General features: G+C 38.0%; 8 protein-coding genes and 1 non-coding gene across 9 annotated transcripts; 8 read left to right on the top strand and 1 right to left on the bottom strand.

Annotated features, from left to right (window-relative positions):
• Positions 1-2,152: 2,152 nt before the first annotated feature.
• On the top strand, positions 2,153-3,679 carry KDX1 (putative protein kinase KDX1; the record flags this gene model as incomplete). Its single annotated transcript, XM_033911583.1, has 1 exon — positions 2,153-3,679. One exon carries the CDS (start codon positions 2,153-2,155, stop codon positions 3,677-3,679), a length of 1,527 nt encoding a protein of 508 aa, XP_033767474.1.
• A 328-nt stretch (positions 3,680-4,007) lies between these two features.
• Positions 4,008-5,216, top strand: SPAR_K00580 (type II protein arginine methyltransferase; the record flags this gene model as incomplete). The annotated part of the gene is made up of 1 exon (XM_033911582.1): positions 4,008-5,216. The coding sequence occupies one exon, from the start codon at positions 4,008-4,010 to the stop codon at positions 5,214-5,216; it is 1,209 nt and encodes a 402-aa protein (XP_033767473.1).
• Positions 5,217-6,214: 998 nt separating this feature from the next.
• Positions 6,215-6,991, top strand: SPAR_K00570 (uncharacterized protein; the record flags this gene model as incomplete). Its single annotated transcript, XM_033911581.1, has 1 exon — positions 6,215-6,991. The coding sequence occupies one exon, from the start codon at positions 6,215-6,217 to the stop codon at positions 6,989-6,991; it is 777 nt and encodes a 258-aa protein (XP_033767472.1).
• Positions 6,992-7,496: 505 nt separating this feature from the next.
• Positions 7,497-8,852, bottom strand: PIR3 (beta-1,3-glucan linked protein; the record flags this gene model as incomplete). The annotated part of the gene is made up of 1 exon (XM_033911580.1): positions 7,497-8,852. The coding sequence occupies one exon, from the start codon at positions 8,850-8,852 to the stop codon at positions 7,497-7,499; it is 1,356 nt and encodes a 451-aa protein (XP_033767471.1).
• A 1,607-nt stretch (positions 8,853-10,459) lies between these two features.
• Positions 10,460-11,470, top strand: PIR1 (beta-1,3-glucan linked protein; the record flags this gene model as incomplete). Its single annotated transcript, XM_033911579.1, has 1 exon — positions 10,460-11,470. One exon carries the CDS (start codon positions 10,460-10,462, stop codon positions 11,468-11,470), a length of 1,011 nt encoding a protein of 336 aa, XP_033767470.1.
• A 1,819-nt stretch (positions 11,471-13,289) lies between these two features.
• Positions 13,290-13,361, top strand: SPAR_Ktrna4E. The gene has a single exon. It is a non-coding gene; the product is annotated as a tRNA-Glu (tRNA).
• Positions 13,362-13,678: 317 nt separating this feature from the next.
• Positions 13,679-16,438, top strand: MCD4 (mannose-ethanolamine phosphotransferase MCD4; the record flags this gene model as incomplete). Its single annotated transcript, XM_033911578.1, has 1 exon — positions 13,679-16,438. One exon carries the CDS (start codon positions 13,679-13,681, stop codon positions 16,436-16,438), a length of 2,760 nt encoding a protein of 919 aa, XP_033767469.1.
• A 2,295-nt stretch (positions 16,439-18,733) lies between these two features.
• TPK3 (cAMP-dependent protein kinase catalytic subunit TPK3) lies at positions 18,734-19,930 on the top strand (the record flags this gene model as incomplete). The annotated part of the gene is made up of 1 exon (XM_033911577.1): positions 18,734-19,930. One exon carries the CDS (start codon positions 18,734-18,736, stop codon positions 19,928-19,930), a length of 1,197 nt encoding a protein of 398 aa, XP_033767468.1.
• A 373-nt stretch (positions 19,931-20,303) lies between these two features.
• On the top strand, positions 20,304-20,717 carry MRP49 (mitochondrial 54S ribosomal protein mL61; the record flags this gene model as incomplete). Its single annotated transcript, XM_033911576.1, has 1 exon — positions 20,304-20,717. The coding sequence occupies one exon, from the start codon at positions 20,304-20,306 to the stop codon at positions 20,715-20,717; it is 414 nt and encodes a 137-aa protein (XP_033767467.1).
• Between the last annotated feature and the right edge of the window lie 148 nt (positions 20,718-20,865).

Raw genomic sequence — 20,865 nt, 5'->3', positions numbered from 1 at the left:
ATCGCAGCTGTTATTTGATACTGCCACCTTTTTGTTTATGGCACCTTTTCCAATGTTTTTTGTTTCATTAACGCGATGATTTCAAACAAGAATGTTTTTTATACAGTAAAATTATGATAGAAATAGAACATGTTACATATGAATATGCTCCAGTATTTCTTCCCGCTAGCGTACCTTAAACGTCTTTTTATACTCTTATGTCATATTCCTTTGAGAAAGTTTTTTTATTTTTGGATAATGATTTAATACGACGAAATAAAAGAGATAACGATTTCTTCCGGGAAATCTTAAACCAAATATCATCGCCTAGAAACGTTGTGTGCAAGACACTAAAACTGTGAAGTTTTATGCGTTCAGACCTATTATTACCATGACAACTCCAGAAAAACATCTTAACCATGTCAATCATGTGCAGAAGCATAAGGAAAGTTGAGATAATGGAAAGAAGTATGCATTCCTGTCGTAAAGTGTTCACCAGAGCAGCACCAACAACGTGAATGGATGGCTTTATGTAAAACGTCTAGCGGACACATTCATGCTCGACCGCAAAAAACATCATGTTGATGACATGACGCTATAAGAGGATAAAACGTGTTGCAAGGCACAGTCACTACCGAGTTATAGAAAGTTTTGGGTAAGAATACCACCTTTGTGCAAAAATAACATACCAGCCCCACACAATAAAAAATAATTGACTATAGTACCTCTCACTTTGGTACTGCATTTATGAAACAACAAATAATACCTACAGTTAAGTTGGGTGAGCACTTCGTTTTCTCTATGATGACCCAATGGTATTCATCGTGGAAAAATTTCAAGCGACGATATCCGGGTTCTTTTCTAGAATCCTCTATTTTGTGTACATAATTGTCCACTTGCTTCTCGATATCCATCTAGATCACACGCACGAAAATTAAGTGGCTGATGCAGCAAAACGTTACTTAAAGTAACTGAAGCAAATAACTTATGTTAAATATTGGTACATTCGAGATTGGTGGATGTTGAAAATATCACTGCCCTTTGTTTCTCAGTGATATTTTGCTTCTGGCTCCAATACAGTTTTGGTGAGCTCGTTGATAGCATATTTAGTTCAACTAAGATCTGGTAGTAGTACTTGAAAAATATCGCAAAGATTTGAAAAAATATTAATGCTGGCCATTTCCCGTACCATTCTTTCAATCATGACAATTTTTTTGCTTTGCTTTAAGTGTAACATTGAAGGGTTTTTCCTAATTCTCTATGCATATTTTTACTCTCAGCATAGCTTTATTCCTGGCAGGAAATTCAGGCCCCATTCATAAGAAAATATATGTCAAAATTATTTTAATACCTTCAAAGATACCTATTGTTGCAAGAGAATAATCTAAATCTCAAAAAGTTCTATGGCAACGCTTAATAAAATAGAATCTGATCTCATGGCAGAATATAGTTTCTCCTTTGCAACCATTTTTATATTCTATCAAAAGGTTACAGAAGGCTTTACAAGGGTCAATGGTCGGTCGACTAAAATCTCTACATGGTTGCCTGGCATACAAACTGACATATATTTTCTACTCAATTCTATTAAAGGAAAAAACCATCTAAAAATGGATGCCATAGTTTTTTAGACCACAAGACGTCATTAAAAGATGTGTTAATTACAAAAATAGAAACATCACTCTCAGCATGGCTATTTATCACTTGAACCTTTTCAATTACTTCACTGTTTCCGTTAACTGTCGTTGTTATTGAACGCAGCAAAGAAATTATTTTACATGCGGGAGAAACACGCGCAGGCCCATTCGAGTTAAAAATAGTAACTCGCGATCAATCCATGCAGGAGGCACCGTAGGAATTAGTGAGTCCTCGTATTTTCATTAAAAATGCCATGAAAGCAATTGACTCGCAGCAGTGAAAAAGCGCTGCTACAAATTTTGTAATCTTCGAGGATGACGTCCTTTTCAGAGGGTGTCTAGCTTTTTTGGATAAAAAGAGAAAGAACCTTTATGATGTTATACCAGGCAAAAAAAGCCATTTAATGAAACTGCTAATTGTCACTTGGGACTGTGTGAAAAAAGGGCAAAAAAAAAAGGAAGGATCACTACAGGCCACTTTACTACCAGATTAACTTGGCGCCTGGAATATTTCGATATAGAAGAAAATTTACGATTAGATGGCGAGTGACACCGAGAGATGTATTTTTCGTGCATTCGGTCAAGATTTTATCTTAAATAAACATTTTCATTTGACAAGTAAGATTGGTCGCGGTTCACACGGCCTCATATGTTCTTCGACTTATTCAGAGGCGAGTGAGGAGACTACCGTCGCTATCAAAAAAATACCCAACGTGTTTGCCAATAAACAATCTTGTAAGAGAACTCTTCGTGAATTAAAACTACTAAGACATTTAAGAGGTCATCCAAATATAGTGTGGCTTTTTGATACTGATATAGTTTTCTATCCGAATGGAGCATTAAATGGCGTTTATTTATATGAGGAACTAATGGAATGTGATCTTTATCAAATTTTAAGGTCCGGACAACAGTTGGAAGATTCGCACTTTCAAAGCTTCATATATCAGATACTGTGCGCTCTGAAATACATACATTCTGCTGATGTTTTACACTGTGACCTGAAACCAAAGAACTTACTTGTTAATAGTGATTGTCAACTAAAAATTTGCAATTTTGGTCTATCGTGCAGTTATTCAGAAAACCACGAAGAAAATAACCGCTTCATTACGAGTCGTATAGCCTCGATGTGGTATAGAGCACCAGAAATCTTGCTGAGTTATCGAGAGTACACAAAAGCTGTCGATATTTGGTCAACGGGCTGTATCTTGGCGGAACTACTGGGTAGAAAACCTATATTTGACGGAAAAGATTATGTAGATCAATTGAACCATATTCTGCAAGTACTTGGAACTCCATCGGAGGAAACGCTACAGGAAATTGCCTCTCAGAAGGTGCATAATTATATCCTTCAGTTCGGTAATATACCAGGAACATCGTTTGAAAACATATTACCCAGAGCTAATCCAGAAGCGCTTGCACTGCTAAAAAAAATGCTAGAATTTGATCCTAAACTACGGATTACTGTAGACGAGGCATTAGAACATCCTTATTTGTCAGTATGGCATGACATAGACGATGAACCCTCATGTGAAAAAACCTTTAGATTCGAATTTGAGCGTATCGAAAATATGGTGGAACTAGGAAACCAAGTCATAAAGGAAGTATTTGATTTCAGGGAAGTTGTTAGGAAACATCCCGTTAGTGGCGATTTCTCATCCTCATCCCCATCCTCAGAGGACGCCATTCCTCAGGAGGTTGTAGAAGTCCATCGCTCAAGGAATGTCTTACCCAGTTATAATCCTGAAAATTCCGATGTAAATCAACTTCCATCACTAACTACAGCTCATTCATACCAAAACTTTCTGAAAATAAGCGCCAACTCATTTCAAGGCGTCAACGAAAAGGGAGACACCTTCGAACGGGATACTCGGCATAAAAGTAGGGAGTTAGTAGACAGAGTTACAGAGTCAAATAAAGCAGAAATGGGCTCAGCTTCATCATCTCCCCCAGGGCACGATACAGATTTCAATAATGACACAAATCAAAGTGCAAATGAGGATGACAGTGTTTTTATCTTAGACCTAGAAAGGGAACTTGAGTTCAGTTTAGAAAGTAAATTTTTATAACAGAAAACCACAATTGATCGGTGCGCACGTACTTTATCTATAATAAATCTGTATAATGCTTGTTCACCCTCTCAAATTATTGATACATAGTTCAAATGCTGCTAGAAAAAGAAAGTCCATCTCGGCAGTGTTAAAGGTCCTTCCGAAAGCGGGAACAATCAAAATGCGAGAAAGTAGGATGCGCCATCGTGTAAATTTGCGATGACCGGATCTAAAAGTGGCTTCCTCTTCAACTCCCTTTCAACTTTTCTTTTTTGTCTTGAATGGGTTGTAAGTGCTTCTTCAATAAGATTAATATCATCTAAAAAGCTGCTTTTGGTAGGAGTGGATGATGAAAAGATTCCACCCCCTGAGAATTCAGGTTCGTCTGAAGTCCGATTACCCACTGCTTACTTTCGAACAATTGCTCTCCACAAATGGAATAAAAAGAGGCCAAACTGCGAGAATTTCTTTGAGAGATTACATAGAGTGGCAAAACTTCCCTAATATAATGAAAAGAGAAAACTTTTTTACACAAAAAAAGCCTGTTTCTATAACAACAAAAGGAGATCCCTTTTCATTTGATAACATTCTCGACTGCGACCCACTATTTAGCAAGTGCCTTGCCAAATGGCTACTGGTCAATTACAAATTAAATGACTATCCGTATTACGACCTCAACATTGTGAATATTTACACAGATTTACCTCAAGCGATCCAGATTTGCAAAAACCTAATGTCATACCTAAAGTCGACGTTATCTGATAACATGTTCCAGAAAATAAAATATTTCATGATACCTTTATACAAGTGTGACAAAGTACCGTCAAGGCTTTTGGACGGAATACCTGGATCGGTCAGTTTGGTACAAGAGTATCCGGTATCCCCATATTTATTACAGAAGAACTTACACATAGAGGACCCAATTCAAATTTTGATGCTAAACGATGTTATAAAATACACAACCCACGATTTAGTAAGGTACTCCTCGGATGACGACACTTGGCAACAATGCTTTGTCGGCGTCAATGAAAATGGTCAAAAGACCAAGAGCTTTGATAGTGCTATTGACTATTCATGTAAACTTGCATTAGAACAAATGTTTAGTGATCAATCCCATGTAATTTCTGATAAAGAGCTTTATATTCCCACTAAATTAATTGAGATACTGACGACAATTAAGAATAATATTCCAGAACATAGACTTTTCATTGTAGACGCTCCGCAAAGATCGAACCCAACAATAATATCACTCTTAAAGAGCTTAATAGGCACACGGCCGACAGGGTCCAGCAAGATAGTACAACCATATTCGGATTCAATTTTTTCAGATAAACAAAATGGAAGAATATACTTCATGACGGACTTCTTACAGCTACAGAACATTTATAATGAAATTAACAGTTCTTCTAGTAGCTGCGAAGTCGAAGAAATTGCCGATTTTGTTGAAAGATGGATAAGCCCTAGTGAGAGAAGTACACGCCCGTTGTCGAATGGAAATAAGCCTCAGTTAGAAGACATAAAAAATAGCTCTTTGGCGGTACTACACTCCACCTAATTTTTTATTTTGTCGGAGTAAAAAGGAGGAGCTTTTTTGAGAGAAAGGAAGCTTAATCTTCACTTCTATTATCTCCATTTTTTACATTTTAGTTTAATCATTCATAGTAATAGGCATTATTGCAAGAATAATATAACGCGCATATTTTTTCTTCCGTTTTGTTTCGCAATGCCCGAACAAGTTACCATTTCCCCCCCACTCTAATGAATACGGCCATCAATCCCATATTTATATGTGCTTCTAAGGGCGTTCAAATGGGGTAGGGTACTCAATGAACAAAGTGATTCCTAGCAGCATTTTGAGAGCACGCTAAGTCTAAAATATTGATATTTCGTATGGGAATATAGGACTAGGGAAGGAGGGTGTAAAAAAGGACAAATTTGGGTTTAAGGGTTATAGTTAGCTTTTTTATGCGACTCTCCCTCGCGTATCCTTAACCTGATAGAAGCAGCTTCTTCCATGAGCTTATGTCCATATTCGGTCATTTTCTTCACCCGTGCCTGTAAACGCATGAAGTTTTTTTTTTTGGGCACTTTTTTTGCGGAAGAATTTCCCATTTTAGGTGAGTAAGGCGTTCGTTCTATTTTTTAAGATCCCTGCCGCAAATTCAAGTCGGATCTTGTAAATTGCCTAATACGTCGATACTTGATTCACGTTATTTTCTCTTCATCTTATTAACGCGAACTTAAACGGTGTAACAAGAAGCCCAACAGCTTTGAGTGATTTGATCGCCTACTAGAGCTGTTGACTTTTGCTTGATATACTTGGCAATTCAACATAACCTACGTAAAACGTATATACATAGATTAATCTATGATTGCCCGACCTTGCCAACGCTTTTCTACTTCACCACTCCGTCTTGCTTTCTTTAAGAAGTCTATTTTCCTTCTTTAGTAGCTTCTATCCTCTTATTTACTAGTTTCTTTCTATCCTCACAGAAGTTCGGAGAACAAAAGTACAACTTAATCACCGAGAGGCTTCTAGACCTTGAAAAGAATATGCGGTTCAAACACGTTGACTTAATAATAGCTTCACTGAGTAATGTTACTGCCCAATGGTATACGCCAGGCGAACCGTGGTCAAATTCAACTCCTTCGGCTACTATCTCATGTGGCACTACTGACCTTACTTCCGCCTTCGGTATCGCCGTAAAAACAATTGCAACAGCCTCTGCCGAGGTTAAGAGAGACCTTATCTCTCAAATCGCTGATGGCCAAATTCAAGCCACTGCTGTACCTACTAATACTGCATCCATTTTGATTAGTGACAATGCCGATATTACAACCACTTTAACCAGAACTTTCATAATTACAGTCAGAGAGGGAGCTACTGCAACCAAAGTTGCTGACTGGTCTGGTTCTTCCAATAAAAAGCCTACCTCTACTTTGTCACCACGGCTTAGCATTTCCTCTGCTATTCCTTCTACTTCTGCCGTTATATACCAAACTACTACTGCTGTATTTTTAGAAAACAGTTCTTGCAGCAGTGACGGCATTTTGAAAGTAACTTTAAAGGGTGGCATTTTGACAGATGGTAAGGCCAGAATTGGTTCTATTGTTGCCAACGGACAGTTCCAATCCGATGGTCCTCCACCACAAGCTGGTGGTATCTATGCTGCTGGCTGGTCCATCACCCCGGAAGGTAACTTGGCTCTTGGTGATGAAGATATCTTCTATCAGTGCTCATCTGGCAGTTTTTACAATTTATACGACGAGAAAATTGGAGAGCAATGTAGTCAAATCTACATACAAGCTGTTTCTTTGCTCAGTTGCTAAACTATTTTTACTCATCTTAACTGCGTGTTATCTCTAAATTATAAGCGCCCTTCTCTTACTGCACTGCCTTCATCGTATTTTTTTCGGGAGCTCCTATGATAGTGATAACCTGGCGTTGCAAAAAATACACAACGTGAAATTGAAGATGATAGATTTTGCAGTATCGACGGCGAAAGCCGCAAAGATAGTTTTGAATAAGGTTGAATTTGAATTATATTTAGTCAATTATGTATCATAAAAAATTTTTTACAATTAAAAAAGTACGACATGTGAATCCCGAATAAAATCTATTACTATTTTTATTATAGCGACGAACGATAACATTTGAAAACGTGATGCTTTCTCGAGCAAACGTTAAATGAATGCAAAAAACGAGGAAAGGTTTGAAAATAAAGACATGCTAAATGAAAGGATGCCATAAAACGAGTTTATGTGTAGGGAATGAGATTGGCAACTAATTCGTGACATTGAATGAGAACGAGTCTGGTTGATTGGTACATCGTAGTTAACAGTCAATTAGATCTATAGCTTGCAAATAAACTTCATGGCATTGCGAACCAATGTGCTTATTGTACAAGTTATAGAAGTCACCAGACAAACATTGGTAAAAGGTGTCTTGATCACCAAGGGCCAAGTTACCTTCTGGAGTGATGGACCAACCAGCAGCATAGATAGCACCAGCTTGTGGTGGAGGACCATCGAATTGGAACTGTCCGTTGGCAACAATAGAACCAATTCTACCCTTCCTATCGGTTAAGATACCCTTGCTTAAGCTCATTGACAAGGTACTATTGTTATTACAAGAAACGACATCGACTGGATCATTAGCGTCTTTTACCTCACCAGTGGCCTGAACTTGGCCATCACTTACTTGACTAGCTCCATTGGTAGTTTTAGAAGCTTGTATCTGACCATCAGTAATCTGAGAGGCAGCAGCTTTAGTAGAGGTAGTGGCCTGGACTTGACCATCGGAAATCTGAGAGGCAGCAGCAGCAGTTGACTTAGCGGCTTGAACCTGACCATCAGTTATTTGAGAAACAGCAGCAGCGGTGGACTTGGCAGCTTGAACCTGACCGTCAGTTATTTGAGAAACGGCAGCAGCGGTGGACTTGGCAGCTTGAACCTGACCATCAGTTATTTGAGAAACAGCAGCAGCAGTTGACTTAGCAGCTTGAACCTGACCGTCAGTTATTTGAGAAACGGCAGCAGCGGTGGACTTGGCAGCTTGAACCTGACCATCAGTTATTTGAGAAACAGCAGCAGCAGTTGACTTAGCAGCTTGAACCTGACCATCAGTTATTTGAGAAACAGCAGCAGCAGTTGACTTGGCAGCTTGAACCTGACCGTCAGTTATTTGAGAAACGGCAGCAGCGGTGGACTTGGCAGCTTGAACCTGACCATCAGTTATTTGAGAAACAGCAGCAGCAGTTGACTTAGCAGCTTGAACCTGACCATCAGTTATTTGAGAAACAGCAGCAGCAGTTGACTTAGCAGCTTGAACCTGACCGTCAGTTATTTGAGAAACGGCAGCAGCGGTGGACTTGGCAGCTTGAACCTGACCGTCAGTTATTTGAGATACGGCAGCAGCAGTGGATTTCTTAGAAACTGCAGCCGTAGTAGTGGCAGCCTGTACTTGACCATCGCCTATCTGGGAGGCAGCTCTCTTTGCTTTAGATGAGGCGACGGAGGAGGCACTGGTAGCCACAGCTTCAATAGCAATACCGAAAGTAGAAGAATAATCAGTTATACCACCCTTATAAGTAGCTGATGGAGTTAAAGTGGACCATGGGTCTTTCGGAGCATAGGCAGCTAAAGAACTAGCAGCTAAAGCGGAGGCGACTAATGATTTTTTATATTGCATTTTTATTTAAAAGCAGTACTTGTTGTACGAGAATTTCTTTCCTTGCTATTGTAAATATAATAGTTTTCTAAAGATATCTTATGTTACCGCTTCAGTTTTAGGTGAAACAAGAGATACAAATCAATAGAACATGCTAAAATGATGAGAATCTTATATAGGTTTGCTTTGGCGCATGTCCTAATGAATGGAGTAGGGATGAATCTGCAGATGCATGATCTATCCCTTCTATTTCAGTCGAGGGCGAAATATGCCAAATTTAGAAAGCCCTCGGCCTTTAATTCTATAATTAGTTTACTGATCGTTTGATCCCCTTTAACTTGCAATAACTTTTCCCGATGGGGCAAAAACACAGCTTAACCGCCAAGAAATTGCGCGGGGCCCGAAATCAGATTTAGAGGATGCAGTGTGCAAGAAGGTCGATTTACTCCTTCTGCTACTACATTCGGAAATGGTTGCTCGGTTTCAACTAAAGTCTCATTCGCTTATTTTCCCAGCTCACCTTACCGATCTATGCCCGTAAAGTGTTTTGCAATTATGTTTTGTATAAAAGTGTTTTTTTGATGCATTTTCTCCACATTCGTATCAATGAATTTCCGAAAACGTCTAACGTCCCGTTACTGACTTAAGTATAACAAAATATATGGGCAAAAAGACGATAATAATAATGTAGCGGCACCTGTTTAGAATAAAAAACTGTGCACATACCTAAAATGGCTGCTCATCCTAGGAACCTACCCGGAGACACGTAAAAGGGTATACATTTAGTTAATATTTAAATAATATTCGTACAAAATAGCGCACCATCTACTGGCATGACAGCATGTTTTCACAATTTTCTTCTGTTCCTGTTACTAGAACTAAACTCAATGTTCTAGTTATATCTTCTTTTCGCCCCTCTTGGCCCCTCTATAGCGTTTTATTTTTCACCAGCACTTTTTCGATGTTCTTTTCTTTTTTTTTCAATATATCCAGTATTTCCTATTTAGGTAATCATTTCTCGAAACCAGACAAACCAGACAAACTAGACACTTTTTTCGGCTACACCTTTTAGGAGCTGCTGCCCCTTTAATGGAATGGTTGGTCGCAAAGGAGTCAATATATTCCTCATATGAAGTATGCAAACCATTCCTGTCATTAGAAAATGACGTGGCTTGGATGCGCATAAGAATGGAAAAATCGGTCAGCTTGCTCTTGATTATATCATCAATCCATTATTAGCAGCCTTCTTGGGTCCTGCCAATTATAGAAGCAATGCTAATAAAAGAAATTGAGATGGCGGACGTAAATCATTTTCAAATTTGATTACTTGCTTCAATAATACAGTGGAATGTCATTTACAGCTCATGGATCTGAAAGGCATAGCCTGTTTCCAGTCAATCTTTCCATGTGAATATTAGAACGCTGGTATGCTAACTATTCTTTTAATAAAAAAAGATCGTAATGCCACAACTCTCACATATAAAAGGGAGCGAAGTCTCAACCACTCTATCCATAATTATCGTATCTTCTCTATTACAGTGTAAGTATAATATCATCAAAAAAACAAACTTAATACACTGGTATTAAAAAGCAAAACTTCAAAACTCTCCTAATAGTATATTCCCGAAATGCAATACAAAAAGTCATTAGTCGCCTCCGCCTTAGTTACCACATCTTTAGCTGCCTATGCTCCGAAGGACCCATGGTCCACTTTAACTCCATCAGCTACTTATAAGGGTGGTATAACTGATTATTCTTCTACTTTCGGTATTGCTGTCGAACCAATTGCCACCACTGCTTCCTCCAAGGCTAAGAGAGCCGCCGCTATCTCTCAAATAGGCGATGGTCAAATTCAAGCTACTACCAAAACCACTGCCGCTGCTGTCTCTCAAATTGGTGACGGTCAAATTCAAGCTACCACTAAGACCAAAGCCGCTGCTGTCTCTCAAATAGGCGACGGTCAAATTCAAGCTACTACTAAGACCACTGCTGCTGCTGTCTCTCAAATAGGCGACGGTCAAATTCAAGCCACCACTAAGACCAAAGCCGCTGCTGTCTCTCAAATAGGCGACGGTCAAATTCAAGCCACCACTAAGACCAAAGCCGCTGCTGTCTCTCAAATAGGCGACGGTCAAATTCAAGCCACCACTAAAACAACTGCTGCTGCTGTCTCTCAAATTGGTGACGGTCAAATCCAAGCCACTACTAAAACCACTGTCGCTCCAGTTTCCCAAATCACTGATGGTCAAATCCAAGCCTCAACTCTAACTTCTGCAACTATTATACCATCTCCAGCTCCAGCTCCAATTACCAATGGTACTGACCCAGTAACTGCTGAAACATGCAAGAGCAGTGGTACCTTAGAAATGAACCTAAAGGGGGGTATCTTGACTGATGGAAAGGGTAGAATCGGTTCTATTGTTGCCAACAGACAGTTCCAATTCGATGGTCCTCCACCACAAGCTGGTGCTATCTATGCTGCTGGTTGGTCCATCACCCCAGAAGGTAACTTGGCTATCGGTGATCAAGACACTTTTTACCAATGTTTGTCAGGTAACTTCTACAACTTATACGACGAGCATATTGGAACCCAATGTAATGCAGTCCACTTACAAGCTATCGATTTGGTTAACTGCTAATCGCAGGTTTACCTCATATCGCATGAAAACATAAAGTCATCGTTGCATACTCTGTACATTAGTCATTTCTGTCTCCAAAGGACATATTTTGGGTCGGTTCATTTTTTTCTTCTTCACTCGTCTCTTCGCCTCGTAAACCTTTCTTTTGAAATCTATGAAGTGAATTTTACAGTTCTTCACTCACTTTTAAAGTTTGTTCAATTTTTTTATACTATTACATAAATATTTCTCAAAAATCATTATCAATTACGTTAAATATACACTTTTGTATTTTTGATCAGGTATTTTTCTTCAGTAAGAAATTCCAACGCATTTGCTAGTACTATAGCTTCGCAGGACTGGAGTCAGATGCCATTTCAACTATTCCTGAACCAGAATACTTCTCAGGCATTACTTTGTGCGCCATAATGTAGTTTCTTAGTTCAGAAGAAAAAAAAGTTGGTATCTCTTCATGTAATATATAAGTTGGTACCGGGCCAGAATTTGGGAAAACTGACACGCAATCTTAGACTTATATAGAAAACGCATTCCATTGCATGCGTATGCATGTAACTTCCGAATCAAAGTTGGTTTCTTGTTTGCAAGATATCAGAGGAGATAAGAAAGGACTAGTCCTCAATCCTCAAAAACGTTCGTACGCGATATTGTTTATTAAACATTATCAAAAAAATTACCCACCCAACCTAGACATTGTCTGCGCTGCCATTTCTATAACTTATTAAAAACACTTACCAGTGAAAAAGGACTAACTGTCAAATTGTTCCAGCAATTATTTACCTTTCAATTAATCTGAATAAATCCTGGATGGCCAATTTTAAACATACCTTTTGTTAAAATAAGAATTGAGAATTGGGTGAATAATTAGATAATTGTTGGGATTCCATTGTTACTAAAGGCTATAATATTAGGTATACAGAATATATTAGAAGTTCTCCTCGAGGATATAGGAATCCACAAAAGGGAATCGATAGTTCTACATAATGTTATTATTTTATCTTCTTTCTTTTTATATGTTGTCATTCATTATCCTATTACATTATCAATCCTTGCATTTCAGCTTCCGTTAGATTGGATGACTGTTTCTCAATCTTTATGCCATCCTCTTGCACCGCATATTATAATATAATACTAAATAGATGATATTAGAATTTTATTCCAACAAGAATCAACTATCATCCATTGTGCTAGTAACCCTATTACCAGTATATTATCATACACAGTGTAAGAAGAAGACACAAATGATGAGAATGTTGGAATGAAAACTGTCGGAACGAGTAGTAATTAATAGTAACATGAGTTGCTATGGCAACAATCTAAATGTTTACATTATATAGTAATTTACACCTCGTATACATTTAAGGGTGATTGCACCTATTGCAGAAGGGGTGTTAAACGAGAAGCTCAGACAAAACTGAAGCTGAGTTAAACATCTACTAATTGAACATGATATGGTAATTATATATATGAGGAATATGAGTCGTCACATTAATGTATAGTAACTACCGGAATCACTATTATATTGGTCATAATTAATATGACCAATCGGCGTGTGTTTAATATACCCCTGTTATATATTATAAGAAGATCCATACTTATTCTTCATTAAAATTATTATTAACCTCTAATTATCAACATATTTATACGTTTGGTTGGGTTGGTTCCTCTTAAGCAAGTAGGGCTTTGCCTGATATACTCAATCTTGTCTGTCTCATACCTATTGTTTCGTACGTGTTTCACACATGTTCTATGTCTTGGTTGATAAATCTAGTAATGCTGAGGTATGACATTCTGAGATACGAAGAGTCTTCATCCTTTGTTATCCGATATAGTGTAACGGCTATCACATCACGCTTTCACCGTGGAGACCGGGGTTCGACTCCCCGTATCGGAGTATCATGTCTTATTTTTACTTTTATGAGTATTGATATAATGTTGCTTGTTTTGATTTTTGGATTATTATATGGTTTAATATTTTTAACATCTGTTTGTTTCATATGTGTCTTTTCATCCCGAAATATATGATATAATTCGTTGAATATGTATATGTTAATGCCACGTAAATATGTCTTCTTTCGCATCGCTGTCACTAAACGCGAAAAAAAAAAACCTTAAAGGTAAAGAAACTGCTCTTTGCTATATATTCAACAACCCATTCTCGACAAGAGCATTGAAGAAATTTAGGATTCATACAACTGAAATCTGTATAGAATGTGGAACAAAACCAGAACGACGCTTCTGGCTGTTGGTGTCTTATTTCATTTGTTTTACCTATGGTCTATTTTTGATATTTATTTCATTTCACCGCTCGTCCATGGTATGAGCCCATATCAAAGTACTCCAACCCCTCCTGCAAAGAGATTGTTTTTAATTGTTGGTGATGGTTTACGTGCGGATACTACTTTTGATAAAGTCACTCACCCAGTGACCGGAAGAACAGAATTTCTGGCACCTTTTATCAGATCTTTAGTTGTAAATAATGCCACATACGGTATTTCACACACCAGAATGCCCACCGAATCCCGTCCTGGTCATGTTGCTATGATTGCTGGGTTTTACGAGGATGTTAGTGCCGTCACAAAAGGTTGGAAGTCAAACCCTGTCAATTTTGACAGTTTTTTCAACCAATCTACTCACACCTATTCATTTGGTTCACCTGACATTTTACCTATGTTCAAAGATGGTGCCTCTGACCCAAACAAAGTTGACACCTGGATGTATGATCACACTTTCGAAGATTTTACGCAATCTTCTATCGAACTAGATGCCTATGTCTTCAGGCATTTAGATCAATTATTCCGCAATTCCACACTAAACTCAACCTTGGATTATGAAATTAGGCAAGACGGTAACGTATTCTTTCTACACCTATTAGGCTGTGATACTGCTGGACATTCTTATAGACCATATTCTGCCGAGTACTATGATAATGTCAAATATATCGACGATCAAATCCCTATCCTTATAGAAAAGGTCAACAAATTTTTTGCTGATGACAAAACTGCGTTTATCTTTACAGCAGATCATGGTATGAGTGCGTTTGGATCACATGGTGATGGTCATCCTAACAACACAAGAACTCCTCTTGTCGCTTGGGGTGCGGGTTTGAATAAACCAGTACATACTACCTTTCCGGTATCCGATAACTATACTGAAAATTGGGAACTTTCGAACATTAAAAGAAATGACGTCAAACAAGCTGATATTGCTTCTTTAATGTCATACTTGATCGGTGTAAACTATCCTAAAAACTCGGTCGGCGAGTTACCAATAGCATATATTGATGGAAAAGAAAGTGATAAGCTCGCCGCGTTGTACAACAACGCAAGAAGTATTCTAGAGCAGTACTTGGTCAAACAAAATGAGGTTATAGACTCTCAATTTTTTTACAAGGAATACTTCAAGTTTCTCGAAAAGTCTCATTTTCATTACTTAGAGGAGATAGAAACCCTAATCCAGCGTATATCTGAAGGTGAGAACTATTTGGAACAAGAAGCGATTACACTTACAGAGGAACTAATGCAGATAACGTTGGAGGGTCTGCATTACTTAACAACCTATAATTGGAGATTTATCAGGACTATTGTTACATTCGGGTTTGTTGGGTGGATTTTTTTCTCTTTTATAATATTTTTGAGGTCATTTATTTTAGAGAATGTCACCGATGACCAAAAAGCGTCACCATTAACCCATGCAACATTTGGTTCCGTAGGAATTTTATTAAATTGGATTTTGTACTACCAACATTCTCCCTTTAACTTTTACATGTATCTTCTTTTCCCATTATACTTTTGGAGCTATATTTTTACAAATAGATCTGTACTACGTTCAGGTATCAAGGAATTTTTCAAAGGTACCTCTCCTTGGAAAAGGGCTCTAATTACAATTTCGATTATCTCAGTTTATGAGGGGATTGTATATGGGTTTTTCCATAGATGGACGTTTACACTAATCACAAATTTGTTGGCATTTTATCCATTTATTTGTGGTGTGAGAGAGCTTCCCGCGAATGTATGCTGGATCGTAACTAGCGTTCTTTTATCTACATTTACCTTATTCGACGCTGTTAAAATTGAGAACTTAAACCAAATTCACTTAGCAGGGTTATTAATTATAATCAGTGCCTTCTATGCTCTTTACAAAATACATCCTAACATAAACTCCTATACGCGTGGTATATTCACCATTCAAATTTCCCTGGTAGCAGCTATGTTGGTGGTTACTCATCGTTCTGTTACCTCTTTGCAGCTAAGACAAGGGCTACCAAGAGAATCACAGGTTGCTGGATGGATAATTTTTTTTGTATCTCTTTTCGTGATGCCAATTTTACATTACAGGAAGCCTAACAATGACTACAAAGTGAGGTTATTGATAATTTATTTAACTTTCGCGCCGTCCTTTATCATTTTGACCATATCGTTTGAGTCCCTGTTCTACTTCTTGTTCACTATTTACATGATACAGTGGATTGAAATTGAGAACAAAATTAAGGAAATGAAAACCGAAAAGGACGAGAATTGGTTACAAGTGTTAAGGGTTTCAGTGATAGGGTTCTTTTTACTTCAAGTCGCATTCTTTGGAACCGGTAACGTCGCTTCCATCTCTTCATTTTCATTAGAGTCTGTTTGTAGGTTGCTACCAATTTTTGATCCCTTCCTGATGGGCGCATTATTGATGTTGAAATTGATAATTCCTTATGGGCTGTTATCCACATGTCTAGGCATACTGAATTTAAAATTAAACATCAAAGACTACACAATCTCGTCATTGATCATCTCCATGAGCGATATTTTGTCCTTGAATTTTTTCTATCTTTTAAGAACGGAGGGATCGTGGTTAGATATTGGCATCACAATTTCTAACTATTGTTTGGCAATTTTATCATCCTTGTTCATGCTCATTTTGGAAGTAATTGGCCATGTGTTGCTAAAAAATGTCATTATACAGGATGAAACCAAGAAAACACAATAGGTTCACATACCCATCACTATGTATATATTTTTCTATATGTATATTAAGAAAAACAGGGGGAATCTACCTGTTGAATAATTCTATAAAAAGCACTTCAAGGGGGCCAAAAACCAAGAACAAATGCTAACCTGTAACTCTATGCAAGTGAGCAGGAGTATACCAACGAGAAGGCTCCTGTCTTTTTGCTCCTGTCTTTTTGCTCTCGTCTTATCATATGCCTCTTTTAAGTTGTGCTCAGGGAGCGATTATGTAAAGAAATAACGCCAAGAAAATAGCGAGGAAATTAAGGTCTTGAAATTCAGTCCGAAAGGAAAAGAAATCGGGGTATACTAGAAGTGTTCGCACGGTGATCACCAGCACTGCGTTAAGGAAGAGATCTTGAATGCGAAGTAAGCCAACGTGATGATTTCCGATTATTCGAGGTTTGCCAAAACTTAACAAGACGGCATTTTATGTTTCAGTTTTTCATTTTCAAAGCGGCACACAAAAATAGTCAAATAATGGTACTGCAGTTAAACATGTCAAAACCCACAGGTTTAGTAAAAATATAGTTACAAATATAGTCACCAATTTTTTGACACTGAAGAACGCCATACTTCAAGGTTTGCCTAAACGCTACCCGTTTTGAGCGCTTATAAAAATATACAACCTTTTGTCCTTTATCTTTTTGATAAAGTAGTGTTACTCCCGTCGAAACAAATGGCGCAAGAGAAATTTAATCTCAACCAGGTACTTTCCATACCATTGCACTAGTGAAAGTAAACAAATCGTATTTAATTGCGAACCTCGTAACGTAACTATACAGCGGCATAAAACGATATCTTTGAAATAAATTATTGCTGACGCCTATCATTCTAATGTATGCGCTCAACAGTTGTCACGCTCTTGTTACTGTCATTGCCTGTCCTGCTACAGTTGCATATACTAGGTCAGGGCGAGAAGCTTACCCAATTGTAACATTGTGACAATACCAGCATATTGCCAATGAATTCACCTTGAAAGTGCTATGAAAGTGACAGAAGAAGTGGCCATAAAGTTTCATTTTTGAATGTGACAGGCACTCAAAATGCCAACAATTTGCGCTAAATTTATATTGGTGAAAGGATATACATACCGCTAGAAGGTTGAAGAGTGAATTTTTTTGGCACTTCACAGGTTTGGGTAGCTCTCTCTGGGTGACTGTAAGTCATCGTTGTCAGAAAAAAAAAGTAGTAACAAAAAATTGCTTTAGGAGTGAAAAAAGAATATTTTTTTTCTTTTTAGGCCTCAAATCAGTAAGATCCATTGCCTAAGCGAGGCGATATATCTCTATGACAGAATTGTCGGGTTAGCTTTTAACCGAACATGAACGCATACCATATCCCATTTAATGTCTCAACTATTTCAAAAGTTGTACCTGGAGGTCCACCGATAGGCATTTTTTACCACTCAGACGACCACCTTAGACGCTTCCCTCGTCTTCCTTTACCGATTTTAGGAGAAATCAAAATACGATAAATCTACTTTGTAATTCGTCAACCATGTAGTAAGTGCCGGCTAAATGTTATCCGACAAAATCACGGTCCTCCACGGCAAAGCTGAAGGTACATACACTTATATGCTATGGTCATAATAAGGTTCCCGCGTTTGTCACGATGATGACCTATGGCAACCGGCCGTCCAACACTACCATTCACTATTTTTTTCAAGAGAAGAACCGCTCCATTCGTTCTGGGACCATTCTTCGAAAAGTCGTTCCAGGTACGGGTTCAAGAAGTCTGAAGAAAACCAACCATCGCATTCTCGCAAAATTGCGTCAACACCTCAAATGCTCTTCGCTGTACAAGGTTGTGTTGATTTCAATCCAGATTTCAATAGTTATCAAAATTTGATGCACATTTAAATGTCCACTAATATATATACATACATATATATAGACTCATATGACTTTCTTTACGCATACTGTAAACTATTCCTTTTTTTGTGAATAGCCTCATTATGCAGTTTCCGGTAATTTTTTTCCGTTGTTTCAGCTACGGGAGTTCTTCGATGCCATTGAAAAATAAAGTTGTGTTCAATGAGAATATGGGAAGAAAAGACACTTTTTACCAACTGATCTTAAACGCTTTGTTTGCCTTATTAATTCTATCGGTAAGAAACTTGAGTGGACATACGAGACACTTTGTGCAGTCGGCGGAGATATTTTATAGGCGATCACTCTTTAAGCAATAAGAAAGTTTCACGTATATTATTGAATAAATACATTGAAAATATTGTTTATCGGTGGTTGTACAAGGAAGAGCAAACCTGCGCAAAATGTATGTTGATCCCATGAACAACAATGAAATCAGGAAACTAAGCATTGCTGCCAAGACGGAGACAACTCCAGATGACGCTGGGCAAGACATTCCTGTAAACGCACATTCGGTGCATGAGGAATGTTCTTCCCATACACCCGTTGCGACAAATGGAATAAATAGCGAAAAGTTGAAAGAAGAAGCCACTGCAGGTAGTTGTTTGGCTAGGAAACCCATGCTACAATATAGAGATACCTCAGGAAAGTATTCTTTAAGTGACTTTCAGATTTTGAGAACTTTGGGTACTGGCTCATTTGGAAGAGTTCATCTAATTCGCTCGAATCACAATGGGAGGTTTTACGCTTTAAAGACATTGAAAAAGCATACTGTAGTGAAGCTAAAGCAGGTTGAACACACCAATGACGAACGCCGAATGCTTTCAATTGTTTCACATCCATTCATCATTCGAATGTGGGGGACGTTCCAAGACTCTCAGCAAGTGTTCATGGTGATGGACTACATTGAAGGTGGAGAATTATTTTCGTTGCTGCGCAAATCCCAGAGATTTCCTAACCCAGTAGCAAAATTTTATGCCGCAGAGGTATGCTTAGCTTTGGAATATTTGCATAGTAAGGATATAATATATAGAGATCTGAAACCCGAAAACATCCTTCTAGATAAAAATGGCCATATCAAAATAACTGACTTTGGGTTTGCAAAATATGTTCCCGACGTCACATACACATTATGTGGTACTCCAGATTACATAGCGCCTGAAGTGGTCAGTACCAAGCCGTATAATAAATCAGTGGATTGGTGGAGCTTTGGCGTGCTTATCTATGAAATGCTTGCCGGATATACTCCATTTTACAACTCGAACACCATGAAAACTTACGAAAATATACTGAATGCTGAATTGAAGTTCCCGCCATTTTTCCATCCGGATGCACAGGATTTATTAAAGAAGTTGATTACCAGGGACTTAAGCGAAAGGTTGGGTAACTTACAGAATGGAAGTGAAGATGTCAAGAACCATCCGTGGTTCAACGAAGTGATATGGGAGAAACTGTTAGCCAGATACATAGAAACGCCGTATGAACCACCAATTCAACAGGGCCAAGGTGACACTTCTCAGTTTGACAGATACCCTGAAGAGGAATTCAACTATGGGATTCAAGGGGAAGACCCGTATATGGATCTAATGAAAGAATTTTAAGGAGGTTCAATGAAATAGTTGTAATTGAAAAAAATCAATAAAAATAAAAACAAGAAAAAGCACAAACAAACCCGGATATAGATTCTTGGTGAACATAAAAGGGCCGTGATAAAGAGTGGTACATGCATATATGTATATGTATGTGTGTATTATGTACATACGTCTATTTATTATAGATATATGCTGATAAATAAGTAGCATGTTCATATACGCCATATTGTGACTAACCATTTACGTCCTTAAAAAGTTCGGACGTTCAAAGTGATCCTGAGACTTTTCGCCCAAGGAAAACTGCATATCAGTGAAGAATCGGCCATATTATTCATTTAATAGAAGAGCAGTGGAACGTAAATGAGCCTGCTACAATTAGGAAATGTCTAAGGTTACACAGCAACTAAAATTTTTGAATAAAATTAGCGCCACTACAAAGCTACCGCAGATTCTCGTAGATCCTAAGAAATATTCAGGACTCAGATTGACTTTCCAAACGAAAAACCACAATGGTCATATGGGTGCTAGAGTCTTTTGGCATAACTACCTGCCCACTTTGCAATTCTATAATCCAAGATTGAAATTTGACGTGATAAGGATAAAGAACGAAGACAAGCAAAAAAGTGTTCCGTGCAAACTAGAAATTTTATCTCATGAAGGTTCAATTGTAGAGACTATTGATATGCGCAATAAAATGCACGAAGACATAATGAATGACCTACTTGACAAAATAGAACACGTCCCTCTTCCTGAAAAAGAGATTATAAGAGTTGGATCGCAAGAAAGTACTGTATAATAGCTTTCCTTCGACAAATCCATTCATGTAGATATCAAACCATTGACTTGTTGATGGAAATATGTAAATTCGAACCTTACTTATGAGCCACAAAAGTATATAAGCTAGTGTACACTAAGTATAATACTGCTAGATACTGTCAGTCCTT

Source organism: Saccharomyces paradoxus, chromosome XI (assembly GCF_002079055.1).
Source record: "Saccharomyces paradoxus chromosome XI, complete sequence".
Classification (NCBI taxonomy): domain Eukaryota; kingdom Fungi; phylum Ascomycota; class Saccharomycetes; order Saccharomycetales; family Saccharomycetaceae; genus Saccharomyces; species Saccharomyces paradoxus.
Note: the sequence above shows the minus strand (reverse complement) of the source record. Positions and strands in the feature narration are given on the sequence as shown.